This window comes from Electrona antarctica, assembly GCF_951216825.1.
Source record: "Electrona antarctica genome assembly, chromosome: 7".
Lineage (NCBI taxonomy): Eukaryota > Metazoa > Chordata > Actinopteri > Myctophiformes > Myctophidae > Electrona > Electrona antarctica.
This window is the reverse complement of record NC_136812.1, coordinates 42,659,651-42,677,658: the sequence shown is the minus strand read 5'-3', so window position 1 is coordinate 42,677,658 and position 18,008 is coordinate 42,659,651. Positions and strand designations below refer to the sequence as shown.

The 18,008-nt window shown below is 42.4% G+C and overlaps 2 protein-coding genes across 3 annotated transcripts in view; one reads left to right on the top strand and one right to left on the bottom strand.

The window, feature by feature from the left end:
- Nucleotides 1-265: 265 nt before the first annotated feature.
- srsf11 (serine and arginine rich splicing factor 11) lies at nucleotides 266-8,566 on the bottom strand. 2 transcript variants are annotated; one of them, XM_079505211.1, is made up of 12 exons: nucleotides 8,168-8,566; nucleotides 7,313-7,446; nucleotides 5,243-5,352; nucleotides 4,707-4,820; nucleotides 4,560-4,612; nucleotides 4,322-4,446; nucleotides 4,059-4,140; nucleotides 2,944-3,069; nucleotides 2,527-2,616; nucleotides 2,150-2,224; nucleotides 1,751-1,922; nucleotides 266-1,647 (listed from the first exon to the last, which is right to left on the bottom strand). In XM_079505211.1, the coding sequence occupies exons 1-12, from the start codon at nucleotides 8,287-8,289 to the stop codon at nucleotides 1,399-1,401; spliced, it is 1,452 nt and encodes a 483-aa protein (XP_079361337.1). In that variant the 5' UTR covers nucleotides 8,290-8,566; the 3' UTR covers nucleotides 266-1,398. The 2 variants fall into 2 exon arrangements, with proteins under 2 accessions (XP_079361337.1, XP_079361338.1); XM_079505212.1 differs by having other exon boundaries at nucleotides 4,707-4,787.
- An 859-nt stretch (nucleotides 8,567-9,425) lies between these two features.
- Nucleotides 9,426-18,008, top strand: part of xxylt1 (xyloside xylosyltransferase 1) — a 58,311-nt gene continuing 49,728 nt past the window's right edge. Inside the window, exons 1-2 of the mRNA XM_079505125.1 lie at nucleotides 9,426-9,856; nucleotides 10,743-11,434. Coding sequence (XP_079361251.1) covers nucleotides 10,886-11,434 — 549 coding nt within the window. The 5' untranslated portion in view covers nucleotides 9,426-9,856; nucleotides 10,743-10,885. The remainder of the gene's footprint in view (nucleotides 9,857-10,742; nucleotides 11,435-18,008) is intronic.

The window sequence follows — 18,008 nt, the reverse complement described above, 5'->3', positions numbered from 1 at the left end:
ATGCACAATCTATGTAAAGCGCCTTGGATAAAGGCGCTATATAAATGCACCATTTATTTATTTATTAAGATTTGCACAACGGGACCAGAGACTGATCTGTCATAAGTTGCAGGACCCATTAAAAGTAGTTTAGTCAAGATTGTAAATTTGCACATCTCCAGCATCCAGTGACAAATACCCCGAAACACAACTTTTTGAACGATCTGGCAAAATTCAATTTGTCTTCACCAGTCAGTGGAATTTTGTACAAAACGTAGAAGCAAAGCTCATTTGACCCATTTTATTATAGACTTTCCTTTGTAAAACATGTTGTAATCCACTAACACTTGATTCAATCTACAGGGATATGAGAAGGGCTGGAGTGTTACAGCAGGACGGAAATGAAAAGGTTACAGTTCCATACCAATTGAACAAGCCCCCCAAACAGAGCAGAAACCAGAAAAAACAAGCTGAACCGCACCAAATGAAAAATGGTGCTCATTGATAATCCATTGTTATGTTGCAGGACAGTATCGCATTCTTATTTTCAGCGAGCAACACCGTCGTGTGACAAGTATAAATTAGGCATTATGTAGTCAACATTATGTAGTTAACAGTCTGAATGTACAATTTAGATGTAAAACCTGGCCGCTGAAATGCTTAAAATATAATGTACACCATTTCAAAAGGCAGAACATACTTCTGTCAGCATGACTAAAATATTCAAAGGAAACCGATTGTTACAAAGAACATTCAACAAGCTCTTCAATGCAAAGTACAACAATGGGACAATTTAATACATGAAAAAATGTTTTCAGATTTTTTTTCTCCTACTCTCGTTAAACCCCCTTTCCTTAAAAAAATGTTTACCGTTCTTTCTTACACATGCTTGCTAGATTCTCTGTCCAATACAGAGGTCATTTGACTATCCCCCAAACAGTGCCATTTCTTTGTAATGCCTGATTTACACTTAGTATTGTGCCTCTGTCATGCACGGACACGCTGACAGCTTGTAGATCGGCAATTTTTGTTGCACATTACCCACACACGACTAAGTATAACTCGGGCTTATGAGAAACAGAGGGGGGAAGAAAGGGATAGAAAGTTTAAAATGCAAAAAAGAATACTGTACACCCGCCTCCTTCAGTTAAGACTACAAATCATTCTCACTTCCTGGGACCAGGCACTACAGAAAGCATGTAGCCCAATGGTTCTCAAAGTGGGGCCCAGGGACCCTCAGGCCAGGGTTTCTTGAGGGGTTCCAAATGGACCCTTACAGGTTAACTCTGAGAGAGTTATGGGGGTCTTTAATTAAAAGGTTTTAGTGAGAACCACTGATGTAGCCTAACGTTAAATCTTAAAAATGACAAAAGGACAGTGTAGCTTGTGTTGTTGAGTATGAGTACTATATACTGGTCATTAGTCGCTCATCTCCATGTCCTCTTGGTGGTGGTCGTCTGAACCATTCAGCTTAGACTTCTTGGGGACTTCTACCTCAGGCCTCTCCGACTCGTCCTGGTTTTGCTGGGACGAGGCAGAGTCCCCAGAGTCACTCTTCTGGTCATCGTCGTCCTCCTCCTCCGCTGCTGCTGCTGCAGCTGCAGCTGCTGCTGCTCGCTCCTTTTCACTGTCATAGCCCTGCTCCTCTTCATCATAGTCCCTGGTCACCTACAGAGACAGTGTTGGTTTACACTAGTGTTGGTAACTGCACATGTCCGAAGAGGTTAATTTTCAGGAAATGGAAAATCTGTGAAAATAAAAAAAAACTGACCTTCACGTCTCCTTTCTCGCTGTCAGACTTGCGGTCGCGGTCTCTCTCCTTCTCTTTCTTCTTCTTACTGGTGGAGCGTTCTCGTTCATCTCTGCTGCGGTCCCTGTCCTCCTTCCTGCCTCTATCACGGTCCTTCTCTCTCTCCTTGTCCTTCTTCTTCTCCTTCTTGTGACTTTGGATGTGATGGAAAAAACGATTAGAATCAACTTAATGGCTTTCCTTCCATTATTACTTGTTAACACATTTATTATTTGCTTTTTATAATAAAAACCCAACCTCCATTAAGAACAATTAATTAGAGTTCAATAAAGTTGCATGGAATAAGGTCATGCACAACAAGCATGTCTCCCTTCTATTCCTGGGAGCTATAAAGGACAGAGGGGAGTGTCCTGTTCTCACCGTCTAGCAGGAGAGGGAGATCTGGACAGCTTCCTCTTTGGGGATCGCGATGCACTGCGGCTTCGCTTGCGTCTCCTGTTTAGAGGGTATTAAAAAAATGAGCATTATGGGCATCACTTTTTTTCCCCTCCATGTTCACATTTACACAGCAGAGGAAGAAGTACTTAGCTGTTTTACCACACTATAAAATGTACTAAGTTACTTTCCACCACTGCATTTACAATACATGTATCACTATCTATCACCTTGGGCTAATTTATACTTCGACAACCCTTTTGGCAAATGTAATTGCAAAAGAAGTGATGCATTTTCAAATGGAGGACAACATGGCTTCCGTGGAGTTAAGTAGTGTGCATTAATCTTTAAGAGAGCATTACCGGCTGATGCTTCGAGACCTCCGGGCACTGCTATAACTCTTGGGGGGTGTTTTTGACCGTTTCTTAGACTTCTCCTCCTTCCTCTTGTCCCTAAACAGTAGAAGAGATGAGCATGGGAAAATAAAATTAGTGTCTAAAGTAACAGTACACAGTATTTCAAGTGCTCCGTCGCCTAATAGTTGGGCAGGTTTGTGACCTCCCCCCCTGCCTTCAAATGGCTGGGGGAAATGTGGTCAGCAATGTTTCCAACTTTCCATAACTAATAAGGGTGCAAAAATCATCACTGGCCATCAAATTATACAGAGATACAGCACACTACATAATTATTTGAACCCATACAAACATCTTGAAATTGCTGAATGATGTCAAGTAATGGTTTCAGTGCTAGAAGCAGGACAACAAAGGACCGTCGCTGACCTGGATTTGCTGCGGCGGGGGGGTCTGTCTCTGGAGTCCGTCCTCCTCCGCCCTGCTCCCCGCGGGCTCTTGGACCTTCTCCTGCTCCTGGAGTGGGACCTTCGGCGGGACCGGCTCTTCGACCGCCTGTACACAAGGACAAGTAAGTAAAGCTGATCCCCATTTTGGAAGGTCCTAGGCCACCGATTACCGATGTTTTGGCGATATTTTACCAGTGCAGGCAATGTGACTAATCAAGGTTCTAATCACAAAAAAAAACTAATAACTAAATTTGATCAATGTTGGGGATTAGCCAAAAGAATAACTATTTTATTTAGCCACGTAAAAAACTAATCAGATCAAAGCACTGATCTACATTGTATGAGACGTGAGTTTGTAGAAGAAAACTTTTACAATTACATGCCCAAAATAATACGGCAGGTTGAAAAAGGTGGGTAAAGAATTCTGGACACTGGCTGCATACACAGATACCAATGTCATTGAAAATGTAAAATGACATCGGAACCATCCGTCTGACTCTGGTCCTACCGACTATTAGACATAGCACCGTGGTCCGTGACCACATTTTCAGACATTTGTGGACGACATTCCGTGCATTGTTGATGAACCAAGACAAAGCCATTCCCAGTGAGCAGCACTACTTAACGCCCAGTGTTCACCTCTTATATTAGCCCCTCCATTTTCAAAAGGCCATTTTACTCAATATCCATGTGCTCACACTAAAATATTGCATAATTATTCCTTTCATTGCCGTTAGGCAAAATATTTGACCTGTCCGTCAGCTGTTGTCAACCCCATAATCCCATGGGCACCTTTATTTAAAGTGTGTGTGTGTGTATATATTTAATAATTTTTCGCTGGTCTATAATGAATCAGGATGCCAGGGTTAGTCAGTAGATGCTTGGAGAAATTGCTTGGTTGTGCTCTTGTTGCTAACAGACACATAAATACACTTCTAAACATGGCTCCCCTGCTCTGAATTAAATTACCAACCTATTTGAAACCTCCAGTGCTAAGAACATGCAAAGCACTTGGGAGCTGACAAGATTGTAATATGTACCAGTGTGTTCTGTGCATTTTAACTAACAGAGAACTAATGCCCTTGGCTTGTTTACCTGTGTTTGGAGCGAGACCTTGACCTCCTGCGCCTCGACTTTGACCGGGAGCGGGAATGTTTGCGCTTATCGTCCTTCTTTTCTGCAAAGACAACATGAACAAAGGTTAAGCGCTACCATTGGATATAATATCAAGGACAGGATGGACAAGTTGATGTAATGAGATGATGGAATATATCATGCTGCAGGGTTGTCTCCCTAACCTGCAGAACAGACAGTTCAAATACCTCATGCTTGGTACAGCAAATATAAGAAACAACTACCTGGTTCAATAGCTGCAGAGATGAGCGACTGCGCCTCGCGGACTCTCTTCATGGCCTCCTCAATCTCCTTGTTTTCATTTTTTATTCCCTGGTTCATGTGTAGTCCAGCTGCCATTTGATTCATCCTGCAAGGACATGAATGGATTAAATTATTCAATCACAGATAGCCGAGTGCAGTATCTCCTTATAAAAAGAGACAGTTCTGTTGGGGAACTGATGGGGGAACTGGTTTTCTTACTTCATGGATGGATCCATGGATTGCATGAGCTTCAGGAAGTCGGCTGAAAATGCCTGAGGAGAGACGAGTCCATTTTCGATGTTATCGATTTGAAACAAGATTTAACAAATAAATACACTAGTGAATGCAGTTAATTCAAGTCCTTACCTGGGGGTTCATGTTATGTCCTTGCATTCCCATGGCAGCCATTTGTTCCATATTGGGACCTCCAAAAGGTGTCCCTCCCATCTGGAACATCAGGCAGTCATAGTTACTCTGAGTCTTGATTGAATGAAGGAAAAGGTTAAACCATTTACACCCGACCTCAAAATTAAAAACAATTCTGCCAAATCCTCCAAAAATAGCAGACCTACAAGCTCAGCGCGCTATGAGCTTGTAGATCTGCTATTTTTCAATAGCTAAATTATAACAATGTTTAAAACACCTAAAGGGGTTCCCGCCCAAAATGGGTTAACTGTCCATGCTAAGACCAGTGAGTACAGAAAGTAAAGGGCTAGCACTGCTTTGTCGTTATTCATTTCCAATGGAAAGGTAGGTAAAGGCGTTCAGTGCTCATAACCCAAAACAGGGACGACAACAAGCTCACAACATGATGCAAATGTTGTGAGCTTGGCTATTTTAGGCATTCGTTGTGCGACAAAGTACATATGGCTTAAGTAGTAGACAGTCCAACAAACACTCACCGATGCCATAGGATTTGGCGTTGGAAGAAGGCCTCCACCTGGCATCATTCCTGCCACAGCATTGGCTGGAGCTAGCAGCGACAGAGCTTTAGTCTCATCAGGAATAACTCCTGGAGAAAGAGAACACATAATCAGGAAATATCTAAAACCCTTATACACAACACTCAGACAAGACATATTGTACTACAGACAGGCCACCTGAGTTTAACTACTCTTACCACCAGAGAGAAAAAGAGAGATGCAACAAAAGAAAATACATTCCACTTTTTGTCTTGTCTGTAAATGTTGCTCCCTAACATTTTTCCTACTTCCAAAATAGTAATAATTTCAGAAAGTAGCAGCTATGATTTTCATAAGTCACAATACACACTGCCAAGATTTTATCACCTGTACTTGTTTTTTAAGTCATGAACCAAACGTAAGCAAGCACAGCCGGTTGTCCAGTGGGGTGTGCTCTCAACTTTCATGAGATGTTTTATGAACAAGCGACTCGCGTTGGCTGCTTCGCTATAAAGCACACAAAAAACATCGAGATACAAAAAAACAAAGTTCATAATTTGGGAGTAGACAAGTAGGGTACATTCAATCACTTATGGTGCATCACTTACCATTACCATACAGAAAAAGTGGAACTATATCTCTGGGCTTTTGCCAGGGGCTACATTTTTAGGAGCTCACCACAGTGCTTAGATTAGCCACAATATAGTAGTGCTATCCATGTTACCGTTACATTTGGGGATACATAGGATACATAGCATTGAGGAGATCATATCAAGTAAGGGCTATTGCCAGCAAAAGCCTTGATAGAATCGTGAACAATGTGGCCAATGCTGAGAAATAAAACACAAAACAGTACAAATAAAAAGGGAAAATCTTATGGAGATGATGATCCATGGTTGAGCAATCTGAAAATAGTCTAATTTTAAATCTAACAACTTATATTTCCATGGAGAGACAGAGAGAGAGAGAGACACACACACACACACACATACCAACAAAAACAAACAAACACACATACACGCGTACACAACAGACAACACTTGAGAAACAGGATAAGGCTGCAGAAGACAAAACTGTTGGTGGCATTTTCAGCAGGGCCTGGTATATAGGGCTGGCTGAACCAGGAAAAAGAACTGTAAAACACAACAACAAAAAGAAACACCACCGTTAAATGTCAAATGCACTCAACCCTTTGAGAGTTATGTCTGGAGAGGAACAATAAAAAGCATAATTCACTGCAACATCAAGCAGAGGCTACCTCTGAATGTGTTAGCGCAAATTTAGGAACTGAAGCACTGAATCTGTGTACAGTGTTAAAATATGGCTAGGGTGAATTTGTTGTGGCTATAAATGAAGAGAGCTTAGCATGAGTGGATATCATCATCAGTAGCTAAAGTGTGTGCTGCTGATAACTTTCCAGAGCATCTGCTGGCAATGACTTCCACATCTATTCTAGCATGCATAACCAATCAGTTTATCTAACTTACATGCTTTTGCAATTTTGTTACATACCCACTGATTTAAGCAAGTCAAATTTGGAACAAATAGTTTGTTTTCAAAACGTCTTCATTCCAGATTCCTGCATCTTTTTTAAACGTAATTGTATGGCTAATCTTTTAATGAAAAGATGCCTTGAACAAAGAGAGAGAGAGAGAGAGAGAGAAAAGAGTTAATATTTTACGGCATAACAACAGTGAGAAGGGGCTTGCGAGCCTGGGTGCGATTATTTTATTATCTCCTGACGGCAGCAGAGGACCATTTCAGCCAGCAAGGAAGGGGCTCTCTGCAAATGCCTTGTCCACTACGAAAACCACAACACAAATCACAGAGAGAGAGGTTTACAAAAAAGGCTAGATTGTATGACATGGGAATACATACATTTCCCCATTATATCCCTACAGCGATCAAGCAATGTGAAGCTTTGATAGATTTGCATTCCAACTTTGATCAGTGAGACTAATTCACAAGTGGCAGTGTCTGTAGCCCTATCAAAATGTGTCTAACTCTAGACATCGTGTTGCACCTTTCCTATACAGTAAAGGAGAGGCAAAAATGAAAACAGAAACCCACCTTCAGCAAATGGGACGACAATTAGGGCCCTGTCCACGAAGACTGTGTTCGTCAGATGCTGGGACACACCCACTGATTCGGACTCATGGAACTTTACAAAACAGACACGTGAAGTCACAGGCAAGGGAGAGTCACTGGAAGAAAATACAAACATGTTGTGCAAAGAATACAAACAAAGGGTTTCCGACATGCCTTCTCTCTGAAGTGGAATTTAAATGTTGGGTTTGTCTCCCTTGTAAAAATCTTGCAGATAACATTCTAATCTCTACCTGGGGACAGAAATGGACAGTGTGTCTTACATTTCCTACCTGTACCGACGCCAGGAGTAATTTGAAGAGTGAAAAACGACAAAGCACAGACAATTCAATCAATTAGCTTCTGCTATAATGAACATGGCGTTTCAGGTCAAGTGGCTTAGCTTCTAAACTACTAGGGTCTGGAGGAGGATCATTGCAATTTGGCATCAGCTAATGGACTTCCCACCAACGTTACAGTGAATGCACGTATGAGGATTCATAAATCCGGTTGAACAAAATGGATCTCCTCTTTCTAGTTAGCATCTCCGCGGCATAGATTTAGGGAAACATTAAATTAGCTACAATTAATAATGTTATAACATAGTAGCATATGTACCAGTAGTATCCTATAGTTGGCTGACAGAGTAAAAAAAATAAACAGATCTACAAGTTAACGGTACATTAGCTTATCTGTTCCTTTCTATGGTTCCTTTCAGCCGCCGGGGCGAGTTTAACCCGCGCCAGGCCTCCCTCCTCCGGGATACAACACAACACAGGGCCTGCAGTGTTAAATTAAAGCCTGGGCTGCAGACCAAACACTCAAATTACTACTACTCACTCTGGGGGAAACAACTTGAGCTCCTCGATGTTCCCCAGGAACCCGAACAGAGTCCTCATCTGCTCCGAGGTGGTGCTGGGGGACACGTTGGTCACCTGGATCACGTTCGTGTGGACACTCATTTTTGGTGCTGCTGCCGATTGTTAGCAAGGTAGCCCAGCTAGCTAAAGTGCTAGCCTGTACAGCGGTGCGGTTTATTTAAACCTAATAATAACACGAGGGTGGATTAAAAAAAATACCCAGTGGTGTAAAATGTACTATTCCAAGAAAATAGATGCGCGCTGGTCGTCAAGCACGAGCGAAAACCAACATGTTGTGTGAACGGTGTAGTAGAGATGACTAGCAACAATAACTCTACCGCCGCGCGACACACACACACACAACAATGGAAAGGTAAGCAGCATTACGTCACAAGTAAACACAACTGCAAGTTCCGTTTTTTTACTTCAGAATAAAAGAGAGCCGCCACTAAAAATACAAGAAAATTAAATTGATTTATTTATTATTGATTTATTCATTTAAATAAGGTATAAGTAGAAAATAGCAGTGGAGACGTGTTTTATATTCTAATTCTCTAGGAGTTGGACATTTTTAATCCGTTTTTGATAGAAGGGTTAATCTATGGTTAGCCAATTAAGTGTTTGATTGATGTATTAACAGTTTGCAGAATTACAGTACATTTCAAGTACAACTCAATACAAAAACTGTTAACTGTGAGTGGACGACACCATAAAGCATTACACTTGTTTACCATTTTCAATTCATCAAAAACATTTAGAGACGTACGGATATACACAGGAAAACAGGAAATCATGTCTCGATGAATTTCACCACAATTCATCAATCTACATTATTGTTATTTATTTATTTTGTATTACAAAAAACGTCCATAATTGTAGCCCTCTGTGATTCGTTTTGTGCCTCTCAATTTTATTTCGAAGCAACAACATCAACGCACTTCTGGTCGTGTTGTGTGGTCAGTGGGTTACTTGACGCACACTGTTTATTGTTCAAAGCGCTGGTCTTTGCGGGGGAGTTGTTCACATACTCTTGACATTTTGAGGAAAGTATGTGCGGTCCCTGGACGAAAGAGGGAGTCCCGGTTATTGTTCAGTATAAGAAACCGTTACAATTCCAATGTCCTGTTGGTTTACATACTAGTACTTTATTTTATGCATAGCTCCAGAAGGTGGCGGAGCATGCCTTTCACTGCGAGCGCAACCCGCCAATAAAAGTCAACGAAGAAAAACGTCTTATCACGTTTCACCGCTCAAAACCATGTTGTGTTTTGACGTGTTTATTAACCTACCGCACATTCACAACACAGCGCATTGTCTCACAATAACGTCCATGCTATCGTACTACAATAATACTACTTAGAGTTGGGGGAGGTGACAAATAAGCGACGCACAAGTGCATCATTGACAGTGCTGGGTAATTAGCATTGTGGCTAGCCAGCTTGTCATAATTGAGTTCTGTTTTCAGTAGTTTTCAGCGGCAGCCTCGCAGTGGCTGCTGGAGTGTGTGTCAATCTGCGATTTGCGTGTTTACTTGCTATGAAATGCATTATAACGTAGTCCCAGCGAAATGTGTTATTCCTCAAAGAAGCTGCTGGTTTGACTCAAAGCCTGAACAAGCTGTCATCATCACGTTGGAACGAGGAAAGCTACGACCTCTGACAACAGAGCTGTAAGTAAAACACCACTCCCATGATCATCTGGTCCATATGGCGGTAGAAGGAGATGAAGGATTATCTATAGCTCCTTCCTTCTAACTCCATGGACCAGAGCTAGGTCTACACGTGTTGGTTCTCATACATTTGATATGTTGCATGGCCGCGGACCCCCGTTTGAAAAGATTTTGTACCAGGGAAGAGATCACAGTTCGAGAAGACTCAGAAGAGTTGTCAACATTTGCCAAGATTTGTCAATATCTATTTGGAAAATGGCAGTTCTGCAAGCAAGCTCACACGTCATGCATGGGCTAATTTAGAATAGCCGAACAATTAAACGGGGTCTTTAATACTTGGTTTTTAATTATAAATAGAATGCTTTATTGGAAAGCAATAACAAAAACAACTCTCCACTAAGTCCCTCCCTGGACCCCATTGGACCTGCTGCTCTATACAAACCCACTATCCTCTACAATATTTTTGATTGATTGTTTGAAGTAGCCTATTTATTTACAGTTTGCAGAATGGGTACATTTCAAACGAAAGCACAACTCAACACAAAGTCTTTACTGTGGACGACACCATGATAAAGCATTACACTTGTTTAAACTGGGTCCACCATTTTCCATTAATCAGGTCATGTAATAAAGTACTGCTAATTTAACAAACTCAAGCAGTAGTACATCTGTTCTGTTAAATTAATGTGTGATTTTCTACCAATTCACATTGGTTGTCATTTTAGTGAGCATACTGCTGAACAAAACAGCTGTCATGCTCAAAGCTCACAACATGTCACGAATGTGATGTAAGCTCGTAGATCTGGTATTTTTGTGACTATTAAAGATGCAAATGTCTGCCAAAAAAAACAGGCGTAACAGTGACAGTACATGTTCTTTCTTGCAGGAATAGGCTTATCTCTGTGTGTTGATAAGAAGCTTCCTCCTGAACTCTCACATCGAAGTACTACGGGATGTCGCCTGGGCTGTCATTTAAAGCCGCCCTTTCCCTGCCATGAACAGGAAATCGCAGCGCTTCTGTGGGGAGATATGGGCTTCCTACGAGTGGTAGCCAGCACCATGGGAAGGATCAGCACCTTCAGGTCCTATCAGCTAGTGCTCCTCCTGGCCGCAGCCCTCGCTGTCGTGGCCTTTTACTACTTTGGCGCCGAGAAGCAGAACTTCTCCAGCACCACTAAGCGGATCAAGCAGACGCAGGCCAGCCACAACGCCAACAGGAACGACGCCGACCTGTCTCTGGACACCCGGCTGCCGCACGAAGATAGGGCAGAGGAGGAGGAGGAAGGCGGGGAAGAACGAGACGTAGGACAGGGGAGCGAGGAGAGCCGGCCCCGGAGAGAGAACGTCGGGGCCTCGGGCAGTACTCGGCACTACCACGCGCTCATGATGTTCACCAAGGTGGACAAGAGCAGGAGCCTGCAGGACAAGTTCAAGGTGGCCATGTTGTCCATGGTGAAATATGGCCACTTCCTGGAAGGCGAGGTGCTCGTCCTTCATTTTGTGAGTGACCAGGCCAGCCAAGAACTGGGGCAAAGGATGCTTCAGGAATTTCTCCTGGATGCAACGTTTAAGTATGAGGTAGGTCTGCTGGAGCACATTTAACGGGTTCTGTTGTTGATGTCTTGATGTATTGCACTTGCACCCCCTGCTGATTTTAAGGTTCATCAAGGCTAACTCCTGTATGTTTATTTTTTAATGTGTGGGTTAAATCAAAGACTAGATTTATAAACTGCCTTGCAAAGCCAAAGTGCAACTACGGAAACATTGGCTGATATTGGGTTTAAAAGTAATCAACTGGTCAGCCAAATGAGATATTGGCATTTTAGTGGCATTACAATAATTATAAATATGTTCTTGAGGTAATTGTTTATCCCCCCAAATCACAGATGGCTAATTTGACCTTTTGGGTTACACAAATAGTGTGTCAAAAAAAAAAACAGCTTTGTAGGACAGTAAGCAACTTATCATGGTACAATGCTAGTTCCTTCCTCTCCAATACTATACCAAATGAGATTGCGCACCAGTTGGAGTTCCGCACACTGCACTGTGTGTGACAGCACATAAGGGACGGTACCTAGCATTCCCACCCTAGCTTAGTGGGTACAGAGGCCATCTGGTAATCAGATGTTCACAGATTCGTCTCCCTGCCTGCCTTACTGCAAGCGCTCATCATGCCCATCTGAGCAACCATCAGCTGGATGAAGCTGAAATTGAATTTGAAAGGAATAAGAAAGGAATGAAAAGATGATCACAGGGGCCAGGGCTCTGTGAATAAATGCATAATGACAAGAGTCTGTTGAGACACATGGGGGCAGTGTTGGTCTTCCACAATCCAGTGTTGGAGTTGTATTGGAGCCATCCTCCCAGGTTGTTCCTATTGCCCAAGGTTCTCTCTTGCTGTCGGTTTGCTGTGTTGTCCTGGCTTGCCTTCCTTTCTTTTATATGCCTCACAGAGCACAAGATAACAAACTTGTTTACAACTTGCCCAAATCCTCCTCCTTTGGCCTCCCTCCCTGCAAGTAATATCTCTTCTTCATCTGGTAGAAAGTCGCAGCACAGGGAGGATCAGTGCTGAAGCTGATATCCCCCCCTGCTTTGGATTGAGTAGAGTAGAGTGTTGTTCAGTTTAGCATCAAGGCAGCAGATTTGAGGGTCATATTACACCCTCTTCCTTCAGCCGCCCCCCCCCCTCCTCAGTGTTGACCTTGCTCCAACCTTCCCATAGGAGCACAACTGAGCTGTGTAATATAGTGTAATGCATTATACGCCCCGGCTGCCTGTGATTAGCCTACTGACACTGCCCGTCTTGACTGTCCTCCGAGACGCGAGGTTACTCCGTGGTGAGATTGAGAAATAAATAATAGGCTACAAAGAGAATGACAGCTTGGCACGCGCAACAGAATGCAGCCTTGTAACTAACGTGTACGTTTTATTTTTGTAGAAGAGGCAAACCTATTGTTTATGCCGTTTGCTTTGATTGAATAATTGATTGAACACGTATGTTGTACTATGATTTGATTTGGGTCTGTTCGAAATAAAGTGTTGGTGTTGATTATTGTGTATTAATCTAATTACAGTAAACTAAAAAGGATAAAGATGAAGGGAAAATAGACCTTTTTATAGTACAATAATGTTTAAAGTTTACACATACAAACAAATTACACAATAATCAACACAAACACTTTATTTTAGAACACACAAATCATATTATGGCGTGCATGTTCAATCAATTATTCCATCAAAGCAAACGGCATAAACAATATTAGTTTGCCTCTTCTACAAAAATAAAACGTACAAGTTAGCGTTCTCTTGTATCATACCATACTACTACTTGTATTATTTCCCACCACGGAGTAACCTCGGACTATCAGACTATCCAGGCATCCAGCATATCCACCTCGGAGGACAGTCAAGACGGGCAGTGTCGGTAGGCCAATCACAGGCAGGCGGGGTGTTACCATGCCTATGCTCGGACACAAACGGAATTCACACGCATTATACCAGAGGTTCCCAACCACTGGTACTAGTACCACTGGTGGTACTTGAGCCCCCCTCTGGTGGTACACAGAGGGGGCAGGTATACGCTCCTGTATTTTAACATCAGTTATTATGGTGGTACTTGGAGAGCCAAATATTTTCTGAGGTGGTACTACATTATAAAAAGGTTGGGAACCAATGCATTATACAGTAATGAGCACTAGAGTTGGCCCGATACAATTTTTTTCAGACCGAGTACGAGTACAAGTACTTACATTTTAATACTCGCCGATACCGAGTACCGATACGAGTACTTTTTATTTTTGTTGAGTAACCACTTATTTTACCACTTATTTTACCCCTTTTTCCTACACTTGTCAGTTGTCATTTATGCTTGTAGATCGGCTGTTTTTGGCGATTTGCTGCAGTGTTGGGTCAGACTTGCTCCCCTTGCATTCGTTCAGCCTAGTACATTTGGATGTTTTGGTACTCGGGTCAGAGTATCGGGTGCCAAGTACCGAGTAGCGAGTAAGAGTACTTGAGGGTAGTATCAGTATCGGAACAACTAATGAGCACTGGACTAACTACGGCCCAGTGATTATCTTTATGGGACTTGCTTGACGTGATGGAACAATGCTGTGAGCAGCTCAGCTTACATCCAAGGAAGCGTGTTCTGTTTCATATAGGTGAGCAGAAGCGCAGCAGAAGTCAAGGTCTTCTAGGACAGTGGTTCTCAACCTGTGGGGCGGGACCCCACATAATTCTGGGGGATCCCCAGATGACAAATGTAAGGACTTTTAAGACATTTTTAATAGTAATGAAACTAAAAACGACCATTAGTGGGTCAAAAGTAATCAACAACTATACTATAAAACATTGTCCAAAAATAATATAAGAAAGAGGCTAACATTTGGGAAATAGCTGATCTACAAGCAGAACAATATTTGTCTGTGGAGACGAGTCAAACTAAATGTAATTGAGAACCACTGTTAGGACAACTAAAAGAGAGTCTTCAATTCCAAACAACTACACATGCTGTCATAAGTTTGGTATATTGGAAGAGACTGTCATTGTAGCCTATTAGCTAGTGGTTTGCCTCAGAGAAGAAGAGTTCTTATAATCGTCACGGGGGAGACCCCGTGACGATTTCTCCGCAGAGGGGAAATCTCGGCTTGGCTGGTGGTGGTTTCATTTTGATTTGTGAACAAGGGGGTAAAGTAATGTATGCATCTTGTATACCCTACCTGGCAGGTTAAAACAAAAGCCATTATTAGCATTTTAATGCCTGAACTGCGCAAATGTAAACGAGGACAGGCAACGTCCACCCCCCCCACCACCATGACCCCCCGCCCCCGGACAGTTAGCAGACCAGCGCTTTACATAGATTGTGCATTACATTCACCCATTCAAACACCGATTGCGGCGGAAGCCATGCAAGGTACCAACCAGCACATCGGGAGCAATTTGGGGTTCAGTGTCTTGCCCAAGGACACTTCGACATGGTGCTCGAGCACCACAGCCCCTACAGAGATGACGTCACTGGTTTGCCTTATGAGCATGATGTTATCCACATCCTAGTGGTGTCTTTCCTGACCAGCGTTTCCCAACATGTTGAGATGATGAACCGTGAAATAACATGCTGTCCCAACACTGGAACACATACAAGCACTTACTTTTCTCTACTGAGATCAGATGCTGATATCGGATGCATCAGATGCACACGTGCATTTTCAAGGCTCTTTGTTGAAGCATCATGTTTCTGTTTTGCATGAATACACTTTCAAAAATGAAGAATAAAGAAATCTCATCTGCCGATCCCCAACTGAGTCCTTGAATTGCAGTATTCATCTCAAACAAGCAAGAAGACAAGATGGTAATTATGCCAGAGCCACATCCTCGGTGGCTTCTCCGTGACAACAGTGAAATCAAAGACCCTCATGGGAGTGGAGACAGAAAGTCTATTGAGTGACACATTCCCCATGGGTCATTACTGCTGGACATCACTCGACATTTACTATGGCATGATGTACTTGGAAACTTCCGCATTCAAGCAGTTAATTTTAGAACTGTACCAGTGTCCACACCAGTGTCCCTATTAATGTGGTTCTGTGTTTCATGCATTTAGTGGTTTAGATTCAGCAAGTATTATTCTCACTCCTGCAAACAATCTTAAGACCAGACAGAGGTAAGAGGATAAGAGTTATGCTTTGCCTTGTGATCAATAAGTCATAACCCAGAAAACACAGAGGCACGCTGCTTTTGCCAAGAAGTGTGCCTCGGTTATGACTAATTGATCACAAAGTGAAGTAAAAGTCAGACCTCTATTTTTGTTTTGTCTCATGATTTTGCAAAGCAGTGTGCCTTGGTATTTTTGGGGTTATGACTTATTGATCACAAGGAGTGTGCATGCAAAGGTTAATGGCAATCAGACGCTGCATTAATGATTTGTGCCATTTTGTGCTAAACAGGCACCTCCGCAACCTTTGAAAGCCAATCGGAATGACATCTGAAGTGTAAACTCTTGATGGATGCATCTTGGTCATGTGACCACAGATAATGTGTATCGATTTGGGACAAAATCTTAGTAGTAGCAAAAAGTATGCTTTGAAGAAAATGCATTTTGATTGTATGACTTGCGTTTCAAGAGTTCTAGACAAAACATAATGTGGCTTGTTATAGCGCCACCATGAGGGCCGATTTGAAAAATTGAGGCAGAGGTTCCTCCTTGGCCTACATGGAGTGTGTGTACAAAGTTTCACACACTGGCGAACAGGGCCGAAAACAACCATACATGGCCTACTTGTGTGCAAGGCGCAAGTTGGCATCTCAAAAGTGTGCATTTCTAGTTATTATTATTATACTTAATGAAGAATGACATTGTTGTCTCATGCCCACAAAAAATGGCAAGACGATACCATAAAGGGAAACATGTCTTAGGCCCATGGCATACTCTCAGAAGTTTTTACTTTTTACTGCATGGTGGTTGCTCACCTTTTCTTGTACCAGCTTTCCTGGAGTAACTTTTTTTAAATTATTATTTTAAATGTCCCATCTTTTCTTGGGTGTGTTTTATTTGGGTGTGTACAAGAGGCTTAATCACACATCAGAATTATGTATTTTCCCCAAATAACCTTTTCTATGGTTCCAGCAACCATGTGACATTAAATAATCGGCTAAAAACAAAATGTATTTACTACTTCTTTTGGCTTGTCAACAAAACCTTATGTTCTGCCTGAACCTGTCCTGTACTGCTATTAGACTTGAGATTTCCTAAGCCTTCAATACATTATTTATGGTGTCAAGGTTGTTGCAAGTAGTAAACATTTGTTTTTCTCATGGTTAGTTTCTGAATTATTCAAGGGAAGCTCTTAAAAGGCATCATGTTATACAAGGTATAATCCTGAAATACATGTCCGTTATAAATGTTGAATTTGGGTTCCCTGTAGGCACGAGCATTTTCCTCTGGGGGAAATTACAATATATTCTGACCATTGGTGGCTGCATTTAAAAAATTGGAAGGCCACAGGTTAGGCAGTGAAAGTGTGGGTATAAACATTGCTTTAGAATACGGCAACAGTATGTAGAAGAGACTACGCTTGCAACTGCACAAATAGAGCAGAATAAGGTCAAGCATACATACGGTATGCAAAATACTTAAGGCCTCTACATAGTCCGTTTTGTTCCTTGCGTGGGGGAGTCAAGCGGACACAAAAAACATATACTGTATAGTCCGCTCCGTTGCTTATGTAGTCTTGCGTTTTCTTGCGTCGGATTGTCCTGTTTAACTTTCATGTTGGCGTCCAGTGAAATAATGTGAGATAGCCATGCCTGTTCGTGTTTATTTTTACAACGGAGTGGCTTCCCTCTTGCTTCGGGGGTAGGAACCAACCAAATGCAATTTCGGTGCTCAGACACAGGTAGCCAGCCAGCCACCCAGGCAGCCACCCAGGCACACACAAAGCTACTTAAGGAAGTGGTTGCACCACTTAAAAATAAAATAAAATGCACCATAACCTACGTTACCTTGCCTCTCCTTATCCCACAATGTTGGCAGTAGACCTGGGCAGCACTGATTTCCATACAAGCCTGAAGCCAGAGGTTTACTATAATCCTTTAGATTACATTAAATGATTATTACCCATCGCAGGCACGTGGGAGTGATCTTTAAAATATGGCATCCATATTGAACAGAATTAATCCAAACATTCTCATCACTTGCCCTTTTCTCGCCATTCTAATCTCTAAAAGGACTGCACGTTGGGCCTAATCTACTGTACGTATATTTGTTGACTTTTCTGCAGGGATGAAGGCTTTCACAGGGAATTCAGTGGTTACTTTATTTTTCCTCTCAATCCTCTTTCAGTAATCTGGCAAGAGATTCACATGATCAGGCCAAAAGTAGTGCATCATGGGATTAGGCCTCACAGGGGCAATGCTGAGGGGGTCACGGTAACCTGCAGACATGAAGGTGCATGAGAGAGCAGCCCTGGAGTTCTCTGGAGCAGTGCTTCTCTAGCCTCGGTACCCAGGCTTTCATTTTTGTTCGCATTTGTCTCAAAGTCGTTCTCAAACCTATTATGTTCGAGGACCCCCACATTTGTATGCCTAACTATTTAAGGCCACAGACACCAGCCACAGACCCCCCGTCCCCCCGTCCCACGGACGGGGGGTCTCG

What these genes read in the sequence shown, in the direction of transcription:
- srsf11 (XM_079505211.1), bottom strand. Translation starts at nt 8,289, where the DNA reads ATGAGTGTCCACACGAACGTGATCCAGGTGACCAACGTGTCCCCCAGC. An exon ending in CTCTGCAGCTATTGAACCAG is followed by an intron (nt 4,141 to 4,321) that starts GTAGTTGTTTCT and finishes TTGTCTTTGCAG; the next exon opens with AAAAGAAGGACGATAAGCGC. An exon ending in AGGTCTCGAAGCATCAGCCG is followed by an intron (nt 2,225 to 2,526) that starts GTAATGCTCTCT and finishes CCCTCTAAACAG; the next exon opens with GAGACGCAAGCGAAGCCGCA.